This window comes from Pseudopodoces humilis, chromosome 1, assembly GCF_049639895.1.
Source record: "Pseudopodoces humilis isolate 2021_Gansu_Grassland_sample_001 chromosome 1, ASM4963989v1, whole genome shotgun sequence".
NCBI classification, from domain to species: Eukaryota; Metazoa; Chordata; class Aves; order Passeriformes; family Paridae; genus Pseudopodoces; species Pseudopodoces humilis.
Window position 1 is genome coordinate 41,755,484 of NC_142200.1, and position 24,622 is coordinate 41,780,105.

Here is a 24,622-nt window from a genome sequence, read left to right on the forward strand (position 1 = left end):
TGTAGTTCCTTTGGGTACTTCTGTGTCATCTGGGACTATGTTTTAAGTCCTTTTAAGGTCAACGTGTATTGTATCTGCTGCTTCTTTTTTTCACCCACTGGATCAGTCATCCTGTCAATGAAATAAATTAGGTTGATAGAATTTGTTCTTGACAAATCTATGGTGATTATTTCTTGTTTATTATCCTCCAGATGCTTACTAACTCTTTTATAATTTCAGTATCTCTGGATACCAAGGTTAGGCTGCCTCCTTTATAATCTCTTTCACCTTTGTCCCTGATTCCACCTTCAACTGTCCTTCATTTGGAAGAGCTGTTATTTCTCCTTCTTCTTCTTCTGTATCTTCCTACATCCTCCACATATTCCCCAAAATACAACTAATACTTCAGAGATTGTTATGGGCACGAGTTTCCAACTGGAACAGATATTTTAAAGATATATTCCTGCTAAAATGGAACACCTTGTAAGATGCCAAATAATGCTTCTCCATCCAAATTTAGAGACAAACCTTCCAGCTATGGGCAGATGTCTATAAAGATATAGACCTAACAATATTGGTGTAAATGTTATGCCCTTATTAGTGTCTACCTGGCTACTAAACAATCAAACATGTAAACCTTTCCTTTAGCCAGGTAGAATATTGCTGATGAAATAAGGCTCCTCATCTTGTTCTGAAAACAACATGCAAAGACAACATGCAGTTCAAGTCTACCACACTCCTTATAGACAGGACAACATGTCTGTACATGGACAACAGCAGCAATCAGTATGTTTTGCTCCAGGTTAGTTGTTGACTAGAAATCTGGCCTAATCTCTTCTTATGCCTAGGCAGAATATCCAATTCCTTTAACTTTTACATGGAATTCAAAAAAGGCACCAGCCATTCTGACTCAGCATTAAGTAAGACTCAATTTCTCCTTGGCTATGGGTATCTGATATCATAGCGCATTCTATCTATCACACAATTGCCAAGTCATTTCAAGTTCACCAGAATGTGTTGCATCACACCATTTATTGCAGTTTATTACTCTTTTAGAAGAACTAAATGCATCAGCTGTGAAGGGGGACTGAGAAAAATGCAAGAAAAAACATTCTGTTTCATCTTATCCTGCCTAAGCTCAATAATTCAATAGCTTAAAGGAAACATCCATAAAGAAAGAGCAGGAGATTGTACCCATTGCTATGGCAGCTATATACTTTAAATCAGCATGACAGACTGCAACTGGGGAACAAAATTATTCAAATAAGGAAAAAAACATTAATTCAGTATATAGAGTTATTTCTCTTGACCGGACAAAAGTTTCTATAATGCTAAATTTGCTTGTTTAGATGTAACATATCCAAATTATTGGGTTTGCAAGGACATTACCTACTCTACAGTAATATTCCCTTGTTCTGTTGCCCTCTAGGCTATCGGAAATTGTAAAAACAAATGAGAGAAACCCCCTGAATATTAGCTACAGCAAAAGAATTACAGGCCTTGTGGTTTTAATCATGTTAGCTGTCAACACAGCAAATGACCATGATTTGGTATTTGGGAGAAGATCACAGACTTCTTTGTTTCTTCTTTTCTAACACAAGTGCTTTAAAGCTGTTCTTGAGCTGCACAGAGCTTATTGTTGATACCAATTTCCACACTGTATATATTTAGAAGAAAGGTGCTTGTAAATTGCTAAGCCAACCTCCTCATTAAAGCTCTCTTATGCACTTGCTGGCTCAAACTAAGCAAACAAGCACAGAAATTTTAAGTGGACTTTAATTCTAAAGCAGTTTGAAGAAATTAAAAAGCATCTTTAGGAAAGCCTGAACCCAACTTCCTTTGAGCTTTGGAGTAATTGTGTACCCACCCAAAATCTGTGCTTCAGATGCATTTAAAGTGTAAATAGTATATAATGTTCCATCTCCTTACAGCTGTTCCCCGCAATTTGTCACTGCATTTACCAATTGTCAAAGGTCTTTCCTCTAACAAGATTTTCCATCTTCCCAGTTAATTTCCGGTTTTCACCCACGTATCCAGAAATAAAGATGATAGTGTGCTGAACTTAGGAGATGCTATCCATTTCCAGCAGCAGAATGAGCTGGTGTGCTGAATTTAGCATTTACTGCTTCAGGGAGAAACTGGTTAGAATGGCTATGCTCCTACGTGAACACAAGTAGCTGAAATAAATACCATGGGAATGCTATGAATGACATTCTCTGCCAATTCTCCTTTGAATAAACATTCAAATTACATAAAAACTTTACTTAAAGCTATCTGAAACCTCTGGACTAGACTGCAACACAAATTAAAGCAACCATAAGTTATCTGCAGTAAAAACACAGCCAGCAGAGCTTTTAGTGTTGATTACATCCAGCTAGAAATTTTACTCTACAGTTTGCACTCTTCTTATTTTAATATGAATTATGGAGTATTTAATATAAAATCAGCACAATTTCAAACAGAGCCATCAAAGTCTGTTTCTCTGATGTTCAAGAGGGTGAGCTTCCACTAATGAGGTCTGATTTTCCCAGGGCTATAGTAACAGTAAAACTTAAAAGAATGGGTGAAGATACAGTTATTAGTCTAACCCAGGTTGAAGATCTTGGCATTTAGCAGAGAAGTACCTTCATATCGACAATTCTTACTGAATTATAGTTAATGCTTGTGGATTAGTAAAAAAAAAAAAGTAAAGGATATTCCACTCCACATAAAAAAAGATGGGGAAACTGTTCTTATGCAATTGCATATTTTTTCATGCAGAATGAAATAGGCTCTTCCTTTAGGTCACTGAGATGTGAGGGAATGCTGGAAAAAGGTGCAGCAATGAGAGGCATGGGTCCAAATCCAGCACTCACTATGTGAATGAGAAGTTTTCATTAGTTTTGGTAGGACTTAAATCCGCCTTTCCTGTGGTGCTTTTGAAAAGCAAAGCTGAGGGGTCTGGGAAGGGTTATTGGCAAGCAGCACTTAAGGCAGAACAGCAGCCACCCACAGCGAGAGCTGAGGCAGAGGAGGCTGGCTGTGAGACCTGGAATCATTTCCAGGCTTTTGTGCAAGCCTCTTTCATTCCTTGGTCAAGAACACAACAGGCAAATCATACACTGATGATGTATGAAACCATAAAGGTGTAGTTTTCTCAGTTTTCAAAAGCAATGTTTCCAACTTCCACTGGACACATTAGTATTAATCCTACATGAAAGGGTAAAATGAAAGACCTGTGATGTGCAGAAGCAAGAGAAGTTGGCAAAGCCCACAGCCAGCAGGAAGTTTATTCAAAAGACTAATTAGAGCCACAGAAACCCTCTAGCCCATCAGAACCTTCCTAAAGAATATTTTGAGTAGTTTAGCAGAATTGCTAATGATTTAGTGCATGAGCTACAGAACTACTGCGATTAGTAGGTTAGTGCTCTCATACTGACCGTGAATTGTTGTGAAGCTGATTTACATACAGCTTTATAAGAGAATGCTCATCAGCCACAGGACTGGCTGCATTTATACCCCCAAGTAACCTGAATGATTCAAACAATGAAACCTCGTTAATAACTCAGAAAGAATACACAGAGAGCAGAGTGTTCAGAGAGGGTTTGTAACAATCAATCCAATTTATTTAGAAAGAATACTGACTTGGCTGTTTGTAGGGTAGCTTTTTCTTTCCAACAGAAAGACGCAAATTAAATTTGTAAAAGGTGGAAATAAAAATAGTGAGAACAAGCTGTCAAGACTCCTAAAATCCTGCTATGCCAATGAAACAAAAGTTACAAAACTTCTAATATACAATCAACGTAATTACCTTACATATCAGGGTACAGTTAATTCTAAAAGAGCCAGAATGACTGCTGCATCATGGAAACTTTTAACTGTACAGGGATGTCACACTATCCACTTAAAAGCAAGTCTGGGTACTTATACTTGAGGGGGGTGGTACTATCACCTGCCTTCAGGGGATTCTCATCAAGGAGTGTCTCCTAGGAAAAAAACAGAATTCTAACAGCTCAGGAAGCATGTAGGTTTAAACCTGATAGTTAAAGACAGTCATTTACTAAAGAAGATTAAAGTAAAATAATGGGGCATGTTTTACAGGCAAAAAAAGACAAGCAGCACAGTAGTCAGTGCTGTGAGCGTTACTGCAGGTCCCTGGCCTAAGGAGCAAAGTGCACTGTTGTTGATTGAGCACAGGGATGTCTTGGGAATAAACAGAAGCATCAGTAACGCTCCTAAAGAGCACTGCTCTTAGTGACATCTCCTGGAGAGGCTACAAATACATTACCCTGCCTTGCACATAAACCCCCATATATTCCAACAACAGAAATGAATCTGCATTTGCAGTCTCTCTGTATAAGCAGCAGATCTGGCCTTGGGGGCTGCTTTGGGACTGGCTTTCAAAAAGCATCTCAGTCACACCCACTTGCACTAAGAAAACACTGTGAATTTACAGTTTACAGCTTGTGGTAACAAAATTCACAAATCAACGAAATAGCAAACCATCTTTAGTCTGACTTTGCAGTGTACACTGCAAGTTTGGTTTAGTTTTGGTGTTAAAATATGTAGCTGTGCATACCCAGAGATTGTGTTTAGTCATTTGGGAATGCTGAAGCATGGACACACACAGCAATGAAGCAATAAAATGCACCCAAGGAAGACACACTGCTCATCTTCCCTAAGGCAGCAGGAAGTTATTTTCCTGCCACCTTCCTACCTGTGTACATTTGTAGGCTTACATAGATGGGGTCAAACAGCTTGCAAATGTTACACACATATTTTGGCTGGATGAGCCAAAATATTGAGTCAAAATGTACACAGTCAGCTGCAAGCACCTCCTCTTTGGGATTTATGTTTCTGATGAGTCTTCCCTGGCTTGTTTACTGAAGGGTCAGTCACCATATTCCAAGGCTGCTCCTTCTTCCTTGTTGATTTTAATGAAAATCAGAATGATTTAACAGGAGAAAGGATGTCTTGCTGTATCTTGCAAGTATGAAGACATCTTCTCTTTGTTCATCCATATCCTGCAGTATGGTGCAGGCATTCCCAGTAAGCAATGGCACCTCCCAGTTCCTATTCCCATAGTGCTGCTACAAAATGGCTTCTCACCATCTATTCTGTAGCCCATTTTGGGTCCCAATGGGAGGGTGCCTGGGGCTGCATGTGAGCACACTTTAGTGGGTCAGAATAGTTAAATGAGAGCTGAAATTCAGTGCTCTGCTGTGGGGACCTTGGGGTGCCTTAACTCCAGCTCTCTGCTCAGATGTCTGGGTATCAGTCCAAATTGACCAAGGCATTCTACTCACATCTCTTGATTTTACAGTGTGAGAGGGTTTGGTTTTTTTAACCCCTGTAAGGGAACTGAAAATTCAAACTTCCACCACTATTATATAATGGTTTGATATAAACCGAGGTAAGAACTCACCTTCTGTTTGCAAAGGGACTTCCTGAGGGAACAGAATGGGAGAAGAGTGTGTCATTCATGCTGGTTACAGGTCGGGGGGGCCTGAAAGGCAAAATATCCAGCTGCATTAATTTTGCACCAAAACCCCCTCCATCAGCAACACTATTTAGGTAGAACAGAATGAGCGTGTTTAAAATAACATTGCAACTGGCATCTTCTGCTTTACATAGTAATAGCTTCAAATTACAGATGCTGTGGTTTTAAGAAGTTGGTAAGAATACATTGGTACTTAGGCCTGGAGGTAAATAATGCCTTTGTGTGTTCTGAGGTGAGTTTTAAGCAACCTGCTTGACTTTTTTCCCCCTGCTTTGGTAGAATAGCCATGATGCCATTGTTCCTTCCCAGAGGCAACAGTTGAGGGTGCAGTCCCTGATTTCAACCAGCCAGGATGGGCACTGGCAGTCAGTTTTCTGTGGCAGCACGGAGGTCTGCAGCATGGAACTGCCAATAAATGGCACACCTTCTCATGAAGTTATTCCTGGTGCTAAGCTCCATGCTACCACATCCACACAGGGACCAGAGTGTACCCAAACCCCCAGCATCCCATAAAATACATGCAGAATTTTAAACTGGTTTATAGGTAAAGCTTTTTAACTGGTATATCAAACCCCCAAGTCAAAATTTAGAGTAAGTATCTAGTTCAGGAGGACCCATTTGTAATGATGATCTTATTATTACATTCCTTATTTCCTGCTTTTACAAAAAATGAAACAAGAAGTAATTTTCCTCCGCTTTCTTTTACTATCTACTCTTAAAAATAACCTGTCTATAATTTTCTCCTTCTGTATCCATTAAGGAGAACTTTGCCCTTTTTAGCAGACTTTATGGAACATTGGGCAAAAGATCTATCTGCTCAGGAACAACTAAAAGGTATATTATTAAAATCACAGGGCATTCAATCAGATATGAGCAGAATTTGAAGCCACATGTAATTCAGACCACAATTTGGTTAATATTCCCTTGAGGCTCTGTGGAAGATCTATCTTGCTTTTTGAATTCTGCAGATGTGCAAATTGAAATATGGTAGCCATCTGCAAAATATTCACTGGGCTCCAATTGTGCAAGACAACTGGTCAACCAAAACATTTCCAAGAAAGCCAGTTCTGCATAGAAGTGAACTATTACTATATATTTTGTCCTGAAACTTGTTATAAAACAGGCAAAAATTATGGTATTTGAAAAATCCAAATGAATTTCTCAGCATGATAATGCCACACTGATTTTAAAAAGTTTAAAACTGTGAAAAGAAAGAGGTAGAATGTGGAATGTAAAATTAATTTATTTATATGAAGATACAGTTTTAACCTAACCCTGCATCTGCAGAACCACATGAAAATCTCCAGTTCTCATCTGTCATGAATTTGAGAAGCAGTCCTTAGTCTTACGTGTACTTATAGAGAAGTGTTTGATGTTACTTTTTTTTGGTAATACTGAGATTATCACAATTTTTCCAAGCTTTTCCTCCAACAATTCTACTAAAGAAGAAAAATACTCACCAAGTATCTCTTTTGCAGGCAGAATAAAATGGAAAAGAGATCATTAATTAAATTGTCAGTTTAATATTTGTATGGTCTAAGTAATACATTGGACATACTCCATTCTTATGACCCTGATTCTGCAAAAAGCATGAGAGCCTCTATGCATAAAAGGTCATTAATCTGTTTACAAAAGCCAAGTTGCTCTCATGTACAAATATCTCTAAACTCCAAGACTTTGCTAAGGTTTCCTGATTAGCATTACTTTGTCGATTCTTATAATGAAAAAATTATATTAAACTAATCCGCAGCTTTCCAAGGCAAGTTTCTTAAAGGCTGATGCCCACTATCACAGTCTTCAGGTTCCAGTTCAGTCTCAGATGGATGTTCAAACACATGGAGTTGTGTGATGTGGTAAGACAAGAACAACAGACTTCATTGTAAAGCAAAGGACAACTCACCTATTGACTATAAATTATATTTTTCTGAGGTTATTTTTAAACTCCTGAAAGTGAATGATTAAGCTTTCTGATAAAAGCAATCTATTGATACTGAATTAACTGTCCTCAAGGAGACAGAAAACACTTAATGCTATTGAAATATGCTATGTAATAAAGGCATGCTATGGCATAACATATATCCTCAGTAATAAACCAAATTATATAGGAGGAATTTTCCACAGTGCTCCAGGCTGCTCTAACCTGTATACAATGATGTCAAAAATAATGCTCCCACAAGCTTAAGATGAAAATTAATTCCGGCCAGTGCAGAATGGATTTGAAAAATAACTCCATGATGCACTGGACATGCCATTTGTTATCTCTGCAGTCTGGACTTTGTTTCATGTTGCTAATCTTATGTAAGGAGAGGACAAATGACCCTTCCATCAGTGGGAGGAGTTCTACCATCAGGTTTATGACACCTTAATAACTGCTTCTCTAGATGAGGCCCTTTGTGTATTTCTTGCTTAATTCAAGATTTTGTGTGGCACCAGTGAAACAAAAAAAATCATGCAGTCTTTCTGTCTGATGCCAGTCAAAGGTGGAAGAATAATCAAAAGGAAAGTCTCTGTAGTAATGCAGGGAGCACTTGTCCCCATTTAAGCTAGAAGCTAAGAAAAGGATACTGTTTTGTTGCCAAAATTCTTCCATCTAATGCAAATATAACTCCCCTTTTTGCCTGGATTCCTGCCCAGAGCTGTTTCTCTCAACTTCCATTATGTTTAAAAATAAAAATCCCATCAGCGAGAAGATATTCTCGACAAGGTTCTGTAGCATACCTCTCCCCTCAGATAATTTGTGTCAATTATGCTGGAGATCATGATACCTCCACAACTTATAGGTTTCTCACTCATGCATCATTATAGCCAATATATATTGCCAAGTTATATTACCATCAATCTGTGAATAAAGAGAAACCGTCATAAAACAGAATAGATGGTGGTTTGTTCTCACATCCCATCACTCTAAATTGCCTGTATATTTAGGAATAAGGGAAGGTGTTAATTTCACAGCAAAAATTTGGATCAGTTCCTACTTAATTACGGTACCTTCCTCTTGCCTTGCCTAAATGCATTTAATCCATTCACAGTAGCCCAATTTTCACTACCTTTTATATTCTGACATATCCCCAGGCCTTCAAGATCCCCCAGCCAACACAGAACAGAGGCTTCTCTTTCTGTGTCAAGCTTTCTGTCTCTCTTCATTTCCCTTAAGGATGGCCAAAATCTGCCCTGTGAAATTATCACTGACTTGCCAGCAGGACCAGGCACAGCAGTGAGGGAGGCTCAGCAGATCCAACTCTGGATCATTCTGCCAAAGAACAACCCAGTACTCTCCCATAAAGAGGTGCAGGGGTTTTAACTGACAATTAAGTGTGACAGGGATTTGGCACGATGTGTCAGAGGCATCTTGTCTCTGAAGACCAGAGCACTCTCTTACACCTTGAAGAAGTTCTGCTATAATCACATAAGGAAGACCATCAGCATAATTCATTCTTAAAATGTCAGGGAGGTTGGGTGAACTTTCCAGGTGTTGTTCCAGACCACAATGGCTGGTGTACACTTGCCCTTAAAGATGCTACATACAAATATTCAAGATGGACAATGGTAAATAAGTAAAATAATTACAGCCTAGAGCAGTTCCAGTAGCCAGTAACATAAATATGCAGCATGTAAATAACAATACTAATAGCTGCTGCCTGAAATGCTTCAGTCAGGAGCCCTGGAGCCTTAAGAAAGATATTAAGAAATTTATCAGAATAAGAGAAATACTTTAAAGACAGTATTTTTTGGAATATTTTTTTCCAACTTACTTTCTTTGTACCATTCTTCCAACCATTGTCTTAATTTTTCCTCAGTTTTATGGGAAATTTAATGTTTTTTTCCCTTTTTATTTTAAGGACGCAGGAAGCAAAGGTAAGCCAAGTTGATAAATGAGAAAATCTGAGTGTCTGACACTATGTGTAGTGGACATGCTTCAGAAAAAAACCCATCCAAAATGGTATTTTCCCCACCCTGCACAAATACATTTTCATTCTGCTTTGGGTTTCTTGAATCCTGCAGGAAAAAAGTAGTGACATGCTACTATACCAAAAAAAAATCTTCCTTTTTCAACATATCAAAACATAAGGATAATAGACTCTTTTCAAGTGACTTGGCAGTTGAAGGCACGCTTTTTATGCAGACTAACACAGTTCTTCAGGGTTGGGTGAAGACGCAGCTCCACTAAAGTCAGTGACTACTGACACTTTTTTTTACAAAATTGGTCTGATTTCACTTTTCTCTGGTGCCTTGTGTCAAGACATACCTGTGATACACAGAAGTTAAGAGTGTCTAGATGACAGAACTGATGTTCTCAGCATCAATACATCCCAAAGTGCTGAAACTCCATGAAATTGCATGGACATCTCTTGAGGAAAACGGGGACATTCCAATGTTGTGTCCCAGTATTTGATTGTACGCATATATCCCTCCCATTGATTTTTCAAGTGAAGTCACACCAGAAGAACACTTTTACACTAAATATCCCTACCAGCAAACTTGCACTTGTGATGCATTGAGCTGGACAAGCCACATCTGCATCCTGCTTTATTCAGAGCTGTAGTATCTACACTTGGTGCAAGCAACTCCTACAACAAAGCTTACTTTGTCTACAGCACACAGATACTTACACAATATGAGCCAGGTTTAGAGGTTTTTCAGGCTGGTCAGGGAACATTGGGTGCAAAGGTTCACGGCTGGAAGCACAGCTTAAAGACTTGCTAAGTGCATTAGTTAGCTTCTTAGCAGGTGATTTCTGGGAGGAACAAGGAAGGTAGAGGTAATCTGGACAAGTAAGGTGCATACTGTTTCTGCTATAGGAAGCACAAAACAACAAGAAGCTCTAACAGCTCACTTACCTATGGACTGACATCCCCCTTGACCCCCCTCCCACGCCCAGAGTCTGGTAAGGCAAGAAGTGCTCTGTTTGGGGAAGGATTACTATTATCTTCAGCGGCCTTTAGAGTTGCCTGGGAGGTGTATCTATAGGGACAGTTGCCATGGCTTTTTTCCAGTGCTGCATTCAAGCAGTGTTGAATAAAGAACAGCACAGTTTGCGTCGCGTGGACTGGTGCTGGCTTGTACCTCACCAGCCTGGGATCTGAGTATCCTTGTCCCTATAGATTCACTGTATGGGACACCATTTCCCTCCTAGATGTGGACCAGGCTGCTTTGTTCTTCCCTCTCAATAGTACTTCCCTTCTCACCTCCAGTACCCTGTACTGTTTAGCTGCTATTATAAAGCTTCTCTTCCACCTCCTGTGGCCACTGACCACTGGAGAATGGAAATTTGAGACAGGGGCTTGCCAGGAATTGCCCCACTGTGCCAACAGCACTTCAAAAGAGACTGAGGTACTGTCACTGTCCCCAGAAGACAGGGAGGGTCTGCAGAAGCAGCATAATTTTCATCAGTCAAAAAAAATAAAAATAATAATCAGTATCTTCTGCTTCCTGTTTTGTTTGGAGACTATGCAGCTGAGGAGTAAACTCCCTGTCTAAGTAATCTCTGAGATCTAGGGTGTCTTTTAGGCTTTGTGAGGGATTTTCAGGGAATTCAACTCGGCTCTCTGATTCAGTTCTCTGCCAGTAAAAGAGGGTTAAGTGATCCTTACACTGCCTCCTCTCCCCAAAACACAGCTCTACAGGCTGAAATTGAAAAGTCTTTCTGGAATTTGACAGAAATACACATACATACACATATATGCATACACATCCTGCATCAATTTATGACTGCCACCAAGTCCATATTAGAGAAATCCAACCTAAATCTGTAAACTTCAAGCTCTTTCATTATAAATGCAATTTCACTCTGAATTGAGAACAGTTGATTTCCATTGCACCCATGAACACCTCCAATCTGCATGTGGAGCTCAATACTGATGCATCATAGAGAATGTAACCAGGTTTGAACAAATGCTAATGAATGCTACAGAAAGGCAACTTCAAACTTGAAGCAAAACATTTGTTTCTGGCAAGGAAACATTTGAAAGCACTAGGCATGTGGTCACGTTTTTGTCTTCCGCTGAGCAGAAATCTTAAGTTTTCCAGTTACTTCCTACCTATAATTACAGCTCCCTGGCTACAGAAAAAAATGGATTTTATAGCACAAATTGCTGTTAGGAATGGAGTCTGAGCTACACAGTGGGCACTTTTCCTATTCAGATACTAAACTCTGGCCACTTGTGTCTATGCAAGCAGCAATTAGGACCCACAAAAACAATTACAGACCCAAGTCTGCTGGGATACAGTGCAGGGCTGTATGACTGGCATACAGAGCAAACCACGTCAAATTTAACCCTTGCCTGTTCCATCAACAGAAGACCAAACATTTAAAAAATATTAAATTTCAGAACTTTGTTAAAAAATAAACACTGTTAAAAAAAAAAGCACTGTACAAATGGGAGCTTTTGCTCTATGCATAATTTTTCTTTTTTTTGACAATATACTTTTGAAATGTTTGAGATTAATTAGGTATTTTCTGCTGATCTCTGGATTTGAACCCTGAAGGGTTTTGATGCTCTGTAACCAAGGGGCTCTACTGGGGCTTTGCTCCAGTCTATGGAAAGCTGAGTCCCCGGGTCTCGCACTTCAGGGAAGGTTAAGGTTCCAGCAGCTGTTGACACTTCTCTTTCAGTTTATAAAACACACTGCATTATTTTGATTAACAACAAAAATAATAAAATGCCAGGATCAGCCCAAATGCTACGCATATGCTGCAGCCACTCAACTGAAAATATTGATGAATGAGCATTAAGTATTCATCATTTCATTTACACGTAGCCAAATAGAGCAAGCCAATGACGATTTTACCGTGAGTCCTGTGGGAATGGGAGAAGCTGCCATAAGCCTGGTGCTCTGCTGCCAGCCTCTCCTGCGCTGCCCTCACCGCGGCACACACCGTCACAGGCACCCCAGATCCTCACCCAGAAAAGACCATTCCCACCTCCACGCTCTCCTGATGGCTCCCCAGGCTAGGGCCGCCTAGACAGGGTCACTAATCCAAAGTGCCAGCCCAGTTTCCAGCTTGTCTGAGCCAGACAGCTGCCCAGAGCTGTGGCTGGGGGCTTCTCTGATGTCTGGAGGGCAAAGCAGTCTGCAGCGAGGCAGAAGCCTTCCCTTACCCATGACGTGTACTCTTTCATTTGGTGCTGGTTGCTGTGGGAACCGCTGGCATGGCCCCTCCAGAAGCAGTCCTGACAGAGCTGGTAATTGTGACACTGCTGGCAGCGGTAGCGAAACCCCATCATGCTCTCGCTGTGGCAGTAGGAACACTCGACGGGGTGGAAGACTGTGAGGGAGAAAGAAATGGTGAGCCAAAAACTGAAACAAAGAAATATCCAGAAAAAGTTTATGGACAAACCCCAAAGTGAAAGGTGTTCTCTTGTTTGAAGCAATCTGCAGCATTGGATGCTGCCAACAGCTTTGACTCGTGAAAGTACAGAAACCTGTGCTAAGCCATGGGCAGCACTTCCTATATGGGGCACGAAACCCTTCTTCACTTCTGAGCTGGTATCTGTACCTCCTGCTCACAGCAGCAAAAAATGTGTGTGTTCAGTGTTCAGCATCTAACAGAATACATGACAGAGTACAGAGGAAGGCCACAAAGATGAGGACTTTCCTATGAAAACAGGCTGAGAGAATTGTTCAGCCTGGAGAAGAGAAAGCTCCATGGAGTCCTTAGAGCAGCCTTCCAGCACCTAAATGGGCTACAATAGAGCTGGAGAGGAACTTTTGTCAAGGGCATGTAGGGATAGGACAAAGGGGAATGTGTTCACTGAAACATAGTAGGTTAGGTATTAGCATGAAAATCTTTACTGTGAGGATGGTGAGGCACTGGATTGGGTTGCCTGATGAAGTTTTGGATGACCTGTCTCTGGAAGTGTTCAAGGTTGGATGGGGATTTCAGAAATCTTGACTAGTGGAAGATGTCCTTGCTCGGGAGTTAGAATTGCATGATCTTTAAGGTTCCTTCCAACCCAAACTATTCTATGATAGAGGAAATTTGTATGTGGGAAAATCTACTGCAGCTGCACCTCTGGGAGAAGTGGAATGTTTTGTTGTGCTTTAAGCAGCTAAAGTGAGGCAACTTGGAGGAAAGTCAAACTCAGCTGTGTGACTACTGGAAGGATGAAAGTGTACTTAGACATGTTACTGTCTCTAAATTAGTTGTCTCATCTGTACAAGTGGTGTCATTTAGGTACCTATATAGGGAGTTTAACACATAGCTTTGGATGACCAGATTTGGAAAGCTGGCCTTTGGAGGGACATGTTCTCTGTTTAGAAGTAGATAGTGACAAGAAGGCAAGTCACTATGGACGCTAAAGCACCGAGATATTTTGAAGCACCTTCTGGGCAATAGAGCTATTTCTGTTCCTCTTTCCTCACTACAGCACGTACCCAAATTACCACAGGGTACCGAACATCCCCTTGTTCCCAGGCACCCTCTTTCTTTCTGTCATACAGTTCAGTCTGGGAAAATCTAGATCAGTGCTGAATGTGTCAGGGGTTTAATTCCTTGCCAGAATTTTGCAGCAGGAAGGGTTTCTGCTCTAGGATAGGAAACACTGTGAAGCTGGTGAGGGACAGGGATGGATGTTAACAGCTTGAGGAAGGTGGGATAGATAGGTTGCTCTGTAGCCAGAAAGGACTTGGGAACATCACCGTACCCACCTTGGTGCCTTTCAATGGAAGAGGGATTTGTCTGGCACACAAACACATACAATTTTTCCTCCTTCTCTTTTTATCACCAGAAATGGATGCACACCATCCACAGGGAACTTCCTTTTCAGAGGATATGGTCTGGCAGTGTAGACTTAGGAGGAGATCCTTTCTAAGGACCTTTTGGCTGGTGTTTTGCACTGCACTGGACATATCCTGCCAGGAATACTGCATGAACGGAAACTGCAAAGCTGTTCCCTCTCTGCTGCCATATGTCATAGCTAATAAAAGTTGTCGTCTTGATAGTTTACCAAATATAAGCATGTGAATGGATGAAGTCCTATTACTTTTTGTTTATCCAGAGCATTGGAGGAGACATGATCAGGTTAACTTCCTGAGAACAGCAAAATTTAAGCCATGCTCCTGGCTGAATGACCAACAGATATCTCCAAATATTTTACCAGTCACTGTAAAAATAGCACACAAAGTCAATGAACCCAGTACAGTAGCTTTTACAAAACCATATACAGAGTGTGAAAATCATCACACCAAAGTTTATTCTTGTAACTGTGTTTTGGCAGCATCTCTTTACTTACCATTTTCAACATTTGCCAGTCGATGCAGAAGTGGTAACCACACTAGACACTGTGGCGGGGGATCAGACATGAGAGTATCCAAGAAAGTGTTTAATGTGACTTTTTTCTGCTCAAACAAGCAAACAAACATGCACAAAAAATCAGTAATTAGATATCTCAAAATTATTTTATCTTGTCTCTACAGAAACACTTGGGAATAAGTTTCAAACACTTTGCCTGTAGCCCTGATTTACTAAAAAGAACAAGTGATACTAGCAAAGCTTTTCCAGACTATTTTTAGTCGGTACAACGATACAACTGATGACTAGAAGTCATTCTCACAAGGCTGGGTTGGAGACACTTAGCTCCCACTCACTTCCAGACTCTCTTCTACAGTCACTGCCTGAAGATGCTTTGTGGTTAAGGGTGGTATTCAACTCTGCATGCTCTCATCTGTTTTGAGTATCATGTGACAAGCACAAGTGCATGTAGGGCATCACTGTGTATGACCAGTTTTCAAATGAAAGTACTGCTGACAGTACTCCAAAAAAGAAAATGAGAAAAAATATGGCAAGGGAGTACAAATTCAAAAGAAATATGGATAAGGAGATATGGATATGATAAGGAGAGACCAGCACAGGCAATTTGTTACCGTAATTTAAGAAACTTTGTCTGAGGAGCAATGGCAACTAGTTATGGGTGAGGTCTCATAGTGTCAAGATTGCATATGCCCAGGGACTCAACTGCTCCTAAACTCTTCATGACTTTAAGCACTCAGAGAAGTATGCCCCTCTAAATTTCAAAGAGATTTAAATGCTAAGATATCCCTGTTTATTATAAAAATGCAATCTAGGGCCTTAAATTTCTTAGGTGTCTGGAAAAAGTAATCACAAATCTTAGTTCATTTGTTTTTTCAATCAGCAACTGAGCCTTCCTCAAATAAAATTTAAGATGCAAAAATATCAAGCCCTGCTGAGAATATATGTAGATATATTTTATAGACATACATATTTAAGTAGTATCCCCATATCCAAAGGGATGGCTACATTTTCGTATCTGATTGCATAAGCTGCTGCTTTAACTTGCTAAAGAACTGTGGTTACCCCATGAGGAAGCTAAGAAGCAGTTATGCAGTGACATGTATCATCTCTGCGTGTTGTGGAATTCTTTTAAGAGCTGAGATTTCCAGATGGAGTATCTGTGCTCTATTTATACACAATTACCACCAGATGTAAACAAAAACATTATTTCTCTTATACACTGACTGATGTTTTCAATGGAAAACATCTCACACTGCAACAGTCTCAGAGATGAAATACTGCAAGATATTTGGAAAGATATAAAGATGTTTGTCCCTAGGAGAAAATACCTCAGGCTACTGTGAAAATGGGCTTGATTCTTTAATGAACAGAAATAGCCAGAATATGAGCTCTAAATCTCATTGGAATACTACCTTTCCCCACAACAACTGCAGTGTGGAAGTCCAGTCAGGCACTACCACCTGCTTGTTGTACAAATCACCTTCCCAGCTATGAGAGCAGATAACTCCCAAATAGGCATCCTATGCTATAAGCATCAGCTCAGAGAAAAGGATCTTTCTTTTGGAGATGTGGATTTCTTTTTCTGCTGTGGATGCTTGGCATGGCTTTGCTGACCAATGCTGCCAGCAAATGTCTGTGTTGTCTGCAGCAGAACTTGAGAGCACAGGGGAGAAAAAAGGTGGAAGGAAGCCCAGGAAAAGAAGGGACCTCCAGTGCCGCATACTGCGAAGCTGAGTAGCCTTAGATCTGCCCTCTGCTCTTGAAGGGATACATACAACCAGTCAGTCTAACAAGCAAACAGAGGAGACAGGAACAAGCAAATAGAGGAGATAAGAACAGCTCTTCCACAATGCAGTGGGCTTTTGAAAGCAGCAATAACTTTAAAATCTGATTGGCACCAAATAAGGCAACTTAGCCTCAAGGACAGCTTTATGGCCAAACTGCTCTGGTGATACTGATTTTATGGATTAGAGAAAAAAGCAGTGTCCCTTAAAAGGACACCATCAGAGCAATTTCCGTACATTTTCCTCCTGCAATTTTCTTTCAGCTGCTGGGAAAGTTTAAACTGAAAGCTGTTTTCTAAATATACACTACACACAGATGGAGTCTAGGATTGTGGAATAACACTTCAACAAGTGCTAAGAAAATGAAGTTAGCGCCTATCTTTTTAGTTTGAGATAATTTTCTTTTTTTAAAAAGTGTTTTTTTTACAATAATAACAATACTGTTTAATACAAACACAGTATAACATCACATCAGTCCTACCTATGGGGGAAAGTGGTGATGATAAAACTCCTTTTTGAGCCACAGATTTGTATTCAGAAACATTAGTTCACTTGCTCCAGCATTTCTATCCCACAAATTTGCTGATGAGGAAACACTGTTGTTTCTACTCTGAATAGCCATTCAATCTAGCAGTGGTTCACAGGCAGAGGAAAGTACATGGTTGGATCAAGTAAACCAGTAGAACTGGAAATAATGAAACATTTCTGCAAAAGGTAAAATCCTTTCAGATGTAAACTGAATGGATTTGACAACATAACCAGATAATTCCCAGAATTTTTTATGTCCCTGAAACTGAAGAATCTCTATGTATCAGGGGTTTGAAAGGCTTCAAGTAAGCAAAAGTGACCCACTGTGAGAAAAAGTGAAAGTGACAAACTTATTCCAAGGCATCAGTTTCTAATAATGCTACACACAATACAAGACAGAGAAAGAATGACTTGTGTGGGACTAAGACTATAAATACCATTTATCATGGTATCATAAAGATCTGAATTTTATTTCAAAACTCTGGTTCATCACTAGTGAGGATGTAATGTGAACTACATAAAGTCAATTTAAGCGAAATATCAGACTAGATTTACAAGAGTACTTGACTGCCTCTAGATGCAAAACTGCAGCTTTGTAAATCTGCTGTGTACCTACATCAGTCAGAGACTTAACTCTTGCTAGCTCTAAGAAGAGCCTGTAAGCAAAACCATCTAATGCCTGCTTGAAGATGTTTCTAAAGGTATCTTAATGGGTCTGGTCCACTCAGCTGGATGCAATCTCAAAGCAAGTGCCATTTCTGATGGCTACCAAGATAAAAAACAAGGCCTGAATTACATTTTTTCAGGAAAAGAAATTCCTTTTTTCATCTATAATAACAGCATGTCCAACATGCAAAGCTTGAATGCCCTGTTGCCATGCAAGAGCACTCTTTCATTATTTTAACACAGAACTACCAGGAGTCACTTCACCACACAAATTCTTCAACAGAACACGAAATGCTGTTTTAAGTCTCCCTCTGTGAAACAAGACTAGTTTCACATATGCAAACGTTACCATTTAAAATGAATTGGGAGATGACTCAATAAATGAATTTCAACATCTCCTTTCAGTTGACTGGAGTGCCTATTGATTAGTGATGGAACTGAGCGAATACAAAAAATGAGAATCTATTTTGCATGAAAATGACTCTATTCCTGCTCCATTGAACTTACTTGTTCAACAGTATTCAGTTAGCAAATGAAAGGATAAAGAGAAGGAAAATACAACTTTATTTCTAACGTTGTCCCAGTTTCAGCATATTCCCTTACTACATATTTATGGAATTATACAGTGTGATGTGTGGAAAGAGCCAGAGGAATTCTCTCTTTCTCCACTGAAGAAGTGGATGACCAGCCACAGTTATGGAATCTTCTGAAGTGCTTTGTATTAGCTGAAGCCAATGTGCTGTACTCAGTGTACCTATGGAGTCTGTTGTGTACATAGTGTACCTATGGAGTTGCAGAAAAATCTTGTATTTTCTTCAGTATAAATTAATTGCTTTCCTGACCCTATCTCACTGGGGGTTTTCTAATACATATGGATTCCCATTTACAAAAAAAGTTTTAAGGTGATTTTCTTCTCCTAAACTTGTAGGTCTATCACTGGGAAAACATGAAGTTTGATTTTTTTTTGGGTGGAACTTCAGCTTGATACGGAGAAGTTAGTCTTGTGTATGCTTATACCAACACCATTCCACAAATGGAGTGGAGAACTGCATGTCTTGGGATATGAATATATATAATACCTAAAGTATACATGTAACAGGTGCTTAGATCCTACTCTGAATCACTTTTTGACTACTCCTCTCTCTTCGTGGTTATATAAGAAGTCCATAGAGACCAGCTTCCTGTTGAAGGCACCAAGTCTACATGTGAGAAATCAGCAGAGTGCACCTTCCCCTCATCAAGCCCTGTGTTTCCTGGCCAAATATGCACCTATGTGTAAGACAAGAAGAGTCTTGGCCTGCTCAGAGGGGTGATTGAGATCCCGTGTCTCTTCATTTACCTGTTGTGAGAAACAGGATTTTGCCGACTGCTCAGTGTAACCAAATGAAGGCCCCTCGAAGACAGCGGTGGGCAGCTTGAGAACCTCGCGCAGAAACATGTCATATCTGCCATAAACCATCACCCCACTGGAGTCAGAAATCATGGAGAAAATATCTGAGGGGAGAAAGGACAAGGAAAGAAAAGCAGCTTCAGTATGAGCTACAGATTTGCTCTGAGGTCAGTATCATCTGATTTGAAAGAGAAGTACTAAACATGTTTGGCTTATGGAAACCTCCGTTATTACTGCATCTTTAATTCTGACTTCTTTCAATAGAAAACAAGAAGAATTATTTGCATATTAAAAAATAACTGATTTTAATACCAAAATATTCCTGATTTGTTTTTCCTTGTGTGCGGTCATTTTTAAGCAAAATCTGATGCATGGCATGAGGCAGTAATTTAATCAGATAAGAAGGCTCTGATTTGACAAGATACGCTACATCAGCTTTTTGCCTACTGCTAGCTTACCATGTCAGATCAAAATCTTGACAATGGGTTCATTAAGTCAGTTATTATTGTCTTGGACACAAAAAGCAATGAAGGTCTTGCCAATGTATTACTTTTCACTCGTCTCCCTTTTTTATGTATAAAAATATCACACTTTTATTATTCAGTGATGTCAGTTTGTCAGCCCTTACTTCTCTGCTTGTTTAAAATTATCCTCTGCTTAGCAGGAGATCTCTGACTAAGGAATATTTATTGTTTTTCAGGCTGTCGTGTCAGCTGCTTCATTTCCAGGAACCTGGAAGGGAAATTCTGACAACAGGCCTCTGGGACTGCTGACCCAAAAAATCATTACTGTACTTCAGCCTTCCGCTGGATGGACCCAGTTCCTATTCTTAAAGCAGCTTAGGGAACAAATAGTGCTCAATATATAATTTATAACTTTAGTTCATTCTGTGTTTGAGTTTCTACACAGAAATAATGTATTAAAAAATGGCACCAAATCTGGAAGACTAAATCAGCACCTGGGATTTCAGCTGGGTACTTGTCTACTCTAATCAACAGTAATTTGTAAACTCAGTTTTCTTGGGCTGAGGTAGAAAGTTCAGTGGAAACTGAAGGTTTTTTGGTCAAAAAGTCTAGAAAATGTTGTTCTAGACCTGAGGTACAGACATTGTATCACTAAACAGAAAGTCTTCCATTGCAGCTACAAGTAAACTATGCCTTTGTTATTGGGGAACTGGGAATAAATCCTATGAAATTAGAACCTGTTCACCAAAATACATGGCATAAGAATGCCCTGTGGAAGAAAATACAAATAGTACATAAATAAATTGTTCTTCTATGTGTGAAAAGACATAGATGTTATTAAAAAATAATTGGAATAAATTGTTGAATTATGCTTCATGATGTTAAGGCACTTATTTGTATTCCAAATTCAATACAAATGAATTTGTATTCCAAATTCAATTTTCCCAAACAGAAAAAATAAATCCACCAGTTAGAACTTCAGTATATATATGTAATATGTATATATATTGTCTTTAAAGACCTCAGTGTGAAGTTTAATCAAACATTTAGTGGGATTTACTTTGAGATATACACAGGGCAACTCCCAAACAATAACAATTTTTAACAGGCAAAAGACATCACTTACATCTTAATTTGTCCATGATTTTTCCTCCACAAAGAGTTGCCAACGCCATTTTGACAGCAAAAACGGAAATTTTACCATGTCCTTCCCTGTTTAAAAGCAGAAAGTAGACATATTTTGTATGTCCCCTTTACGAGAATCTGTTCAATTACAATGCATATTTCTGACATCACTTACTGAAATGCACAATATATGTGGACTGACACACAGAGAAATAAGATCTTTAAAAAGAAAGATTGTTTTGTGGGAATACATACCAGTACACTGCTCTGTAAAGATCTAAGAACAGATTTATTATGTATATGAAGCTCAGTATTAAACTGTTTATCTCATTACACACTACAGTGATAATTATTATTGCTATTTGTGATACAGTAGCACTGGGAGACACCTATCACACTCATGGTTTCCCTTTTGGAATTTTTTGGACCTAGAAGATTGCAAGTAAGTGAAAAACATCAGAACTGGGAACAAAAGTGAAAAAGCACACAAGGATCACATTAATGCACAAACTTCATCTGTACCTGTCAGTAGGTCCTGACAATTGCCTTTAAATGATACACCTGACCAGAAGGAACCTTGAAAAAGGACTTCGCTGAAAAATGGGGAATATGTCTGCATCCAGAACAATCAAAGGATGTATGTTGATATATTGAGAAGAGTTTTGTCCCTGGTTTGCTCCAGGTGAGGCTGTACCTCGCTCTCTAATTTCAATTTACAATGCATAAATGCTAGTAAACCCCAAATTCACCCAGGAGCTTGTCTTGGGGCAAAGAGGCACATTGCCAACTCTTCCCCCAGCTGTCTTGAAGCATGCAGTGGCTTAACTTTATTATTCCTCCTGCTATCCTCATTCTTCTTCTACATCCATTATGGTCCCAAATAACTACCTGCCACCACAGAAACCCTTGATTATCTGAGCTGCATGAGAAAAACATGAGTTCACACACTGCATGGCACGCTTAGCCCCTACAACACCTGTCAGCCCCAGCTTAGTGTTCAGCCCCTTTCCAAAGATGAGAATGAACATGCTCTCCTAAGTTCACCTGCTTCTTAATGTTAATTTTCTTGACATCCAAATGGTGAAATGTGGTTTTTCTTGGAATTCTCTGAATATTACTGTAAGACAGTAAGAATCCAGAGTTGTACTGGAGCAACTTCTGTCCATCATCCAAACTCCTTGGCATTACTTCACAGCTTCCCACATGAATTAATGATATTAATTAATGACATCAGTGAGGACATGACATCATGCTTTAAAAAAGAGGTAATATTTGATAATAAAAGACATCATTTGTGAGATTAGCAAAATGGCAGCCATGTTTCCTTCTAAAATCTGAAAGGATTAATGACTGGCTAGATAACTAAGTTTTGTGTAAGTTTTTGGAAATGGAGTTTCCATGATCTTCAGTCTACTCTACCAGGGAACACAATGTTTATAAGAGAGTTCCTGTTTAATGTATACAATCATGTCCTATGTAAGATGGTCTAACTGCACTGCCAATAGTAGTACATAGAAATTTAGCTCTTCATCGATATTTCTGAAATTACTCTGTTCATTGTCACTCATAATTTTAAGGAAGAAAATTGCATCTGATCAGAACTAAAAGATTAACTGATTCTGGAAAGACATGGTGCCTGTGACTGTACCTCCTTCTCTGCTAATCCCAAACCAGACTAATGCAGTAACATATAAATGTAGGACAGACATGAATGGTATACTCACATCTGTACACTGATGCATGCTACATGCTCCATTGCTTCATTCATTAAATCACTCAGACTTCAGAAAATAAGTCAGCTCCCTAAGCTTGACTAGCTAATAATCTTTAAAATTCACTGACTTAGATTTAGTTCTATGTTAGTGTAACCCGTAATTCTAAATATCAATTCTAATTATTCTTTCCACTTGTTTAATTTTTTTTTTTTTGCCAGAAAGCAAACTAGAAATATAGGCAAAAAGTAATAAATTCACTATTTCAGTATTTAAGAAAGCAGTATTTACTGTGTTCTTTAATGTTGACTTTTGTGCACTTTTTCATTACATGAATTCCCTTTGACTGGCTTCATAAGATTAAAATCACAGCATAGGAATTTCCAGACTTCTGTATTTCCATCCTTTGCTTATTGGATTCTGATTTGTGTAAACCAGACCTAGCACTGTTATGGCTGAGAATGCAGCCCTTTTGTATTCTTTTTGTGCATGCTGCCCTTTAGACCCTTTGGAATTTTTCTGCACTGTTTCATCATGAGGTTTCTATCTGCCTTTAAAAGAGTTGTTATATTAAAAAAAAAAAAAAAAAAGCAAAAAAAAAAGCTAGGTAGAAGAAATGGCATTATCAAGAAGCAGTGGAAGATTAAGAGATTAAAAAAAAAAAAGCCCAATTGGAAGTGCTTCAGATTTAGGCTACTTTTCCCAGGAGGTTTAGTTACATTTACTAATAGGATTATATTTTTGCACGGCAAGACACTATCAACTTGGCTTCAGCTTTCTACCCTAGAGCCACTGGATTTTCCCATACTCAAATGGCTATGGAAGAGAGGAACAGAAAAAGAAAAGTTACCATTTATCTCTTCAATCTCTCCATTTGAGTTGATTCATTTTGACACTGTATTTTCTATCAGTCATTTGTATTCCTAAAAGCATCACAAGAGCCGGTAGAAACCGAATTTGCCCTCCAAATATGTGTGTGTGTGCATGTACACACATGCATACATTTAAATACATATGACTGATGAACAGACAGGGTAATGGGGCCTAAGACTCGCCAGTATAATGTGGATCCAGAAGTGCTCTAAGCTATGCTTAAGCACTACAGATGCCCTTGACTGACAGCACTGGGGCCTCACAGTGTTTGCTGTGCAAAAGCAAATGCTGAAGAAGTGGCTCACAGCAGCAGGAAGATCTCGGTAGAAGTCGCCACTCCCTGAAAGTGGCTTTGGGCTGGATAATGTAAAGAGAAACAAATTTTGCTAGTGGAAATAGGAGAGGACAGAAAATATTTTGATTTTATATTGCATCTCTCCTACTGAAGTTACTCTTCAGCAAGAAGCATAAATGATGTCAAAAGCAAATCTTGAAGCTGATGTGCACTTAGCAACAATACAGGATGGAGTACTTAGAAAAGGGAATGATGGCCAGGGTTGAAGGTTATCTCCTGCTGCTTGGGGAAAAAAGGGAAAAAAATTATACATGCTTTTAGACACCAGAGCAGAGCAGAAGGTTTCCTCTTCCACTACATAGCTGCAGAGAGAGACAGCCTGTCCCCAGAGCAAGGAAACCCCACAGATGGCCTGACAAAAACCACAGACCATATAAGGCTGAGTCCAGCTCCAGGGCCTGATTTTGCCTCTTGGGTCACCAGGGAGAGTGGTACAAAATAGATGACACTATCACTTGTCAGGATCTCTAGCAACACCCATACTGAAACAGAAACAGCATCACATATTTAGAAACAGCAAATGTGTCCCATGAAAAGGACATTGAGAAAATACCATTTTTCTCACTAATGAGGCTTAAGTGGTGCTCCCCCAATACTTTAAGGTATCTTTTGCCAAAGGAACAAAAGTTCTTCAGCTATTGGTTACTACCCACTGTAATCCAGGCAGTCAATTCTGAAATGTCAGAGGCTGTAATTACGAATTCTCATTTTTCACAATGAGGTTTTAGAGATGAAATCTTATTGACATTTAGCAAAATTCTTTCAGGTAGGAGAGCAAAATGCATAATGTCCAAATCTCTGAAATGCATTTTTTTTGCTGGACTTCCTTTGAAAATGCTTCTGTGGCTTTCAATGAGTAGCAAAGGTGCAGAAGAGGGGGAATTAAACACTTTATTGCTCTGAACAGATGAAAGAGCAAGAAATTGTATTTCCAAAATGGATATTGATCATCTTTATGTACTGACATCAAAATTCAAATGTTCATTTGATTAAACAAGGACATGAATATTTCCT

At 39.3% G+C, this 24,622-nt stretch overlaps 1 protein-coding gene across 26 annotated transcripts in view; it reads right to left on the reverse strand.

Annotated features, from left to right (window-relative positions):
- Positions 1-24,622, reverse strand: part of DTNA (dystrobrevin alpha) — a 221,036-nt gene that overhangs the window by 39,473 nt on the left and 156,941 nt on the right. For 18 of the 26 annotated variants that reach the window (XM_088058801.1, XM_088058796.1, XM_088058810.1 and 15 more), the window contains 7 exons: positions 20,670-20,755; positions 19,029-19,183; positions 14,692-14,797; positions 12,559-12,725; positions 10,069-10,193; positions 5,384-5,464; positions 3,399-3,488 (listed from right to left, as the gene is read on the reverse strand). In XM_088058801.1, coding sequence (XP_087914927.1) covers positions 3,399-3,488; positions 5,384-5,464; positions 10,069-10,193; positions 12,559-12,725; positions 14,692-14,797; positions 19,029-19,183; positions 20,670-20,755 — 810 coding nt within the window. The remainder of the gene's footprint in view (positions 1-3,398; positions 3,489-5,383; positions 5,465-10,068; positions 10,194-12,558; positions 12,726-14,691; positions 14,798-19,028; positions 19,184-20,669; positions 20,756-24,622) is intronic. The other 8 variants (XM_088058878.1, XM_088058872.1, XM_088058824.1 and 5 more) reach the window with 1 other exon arrangement.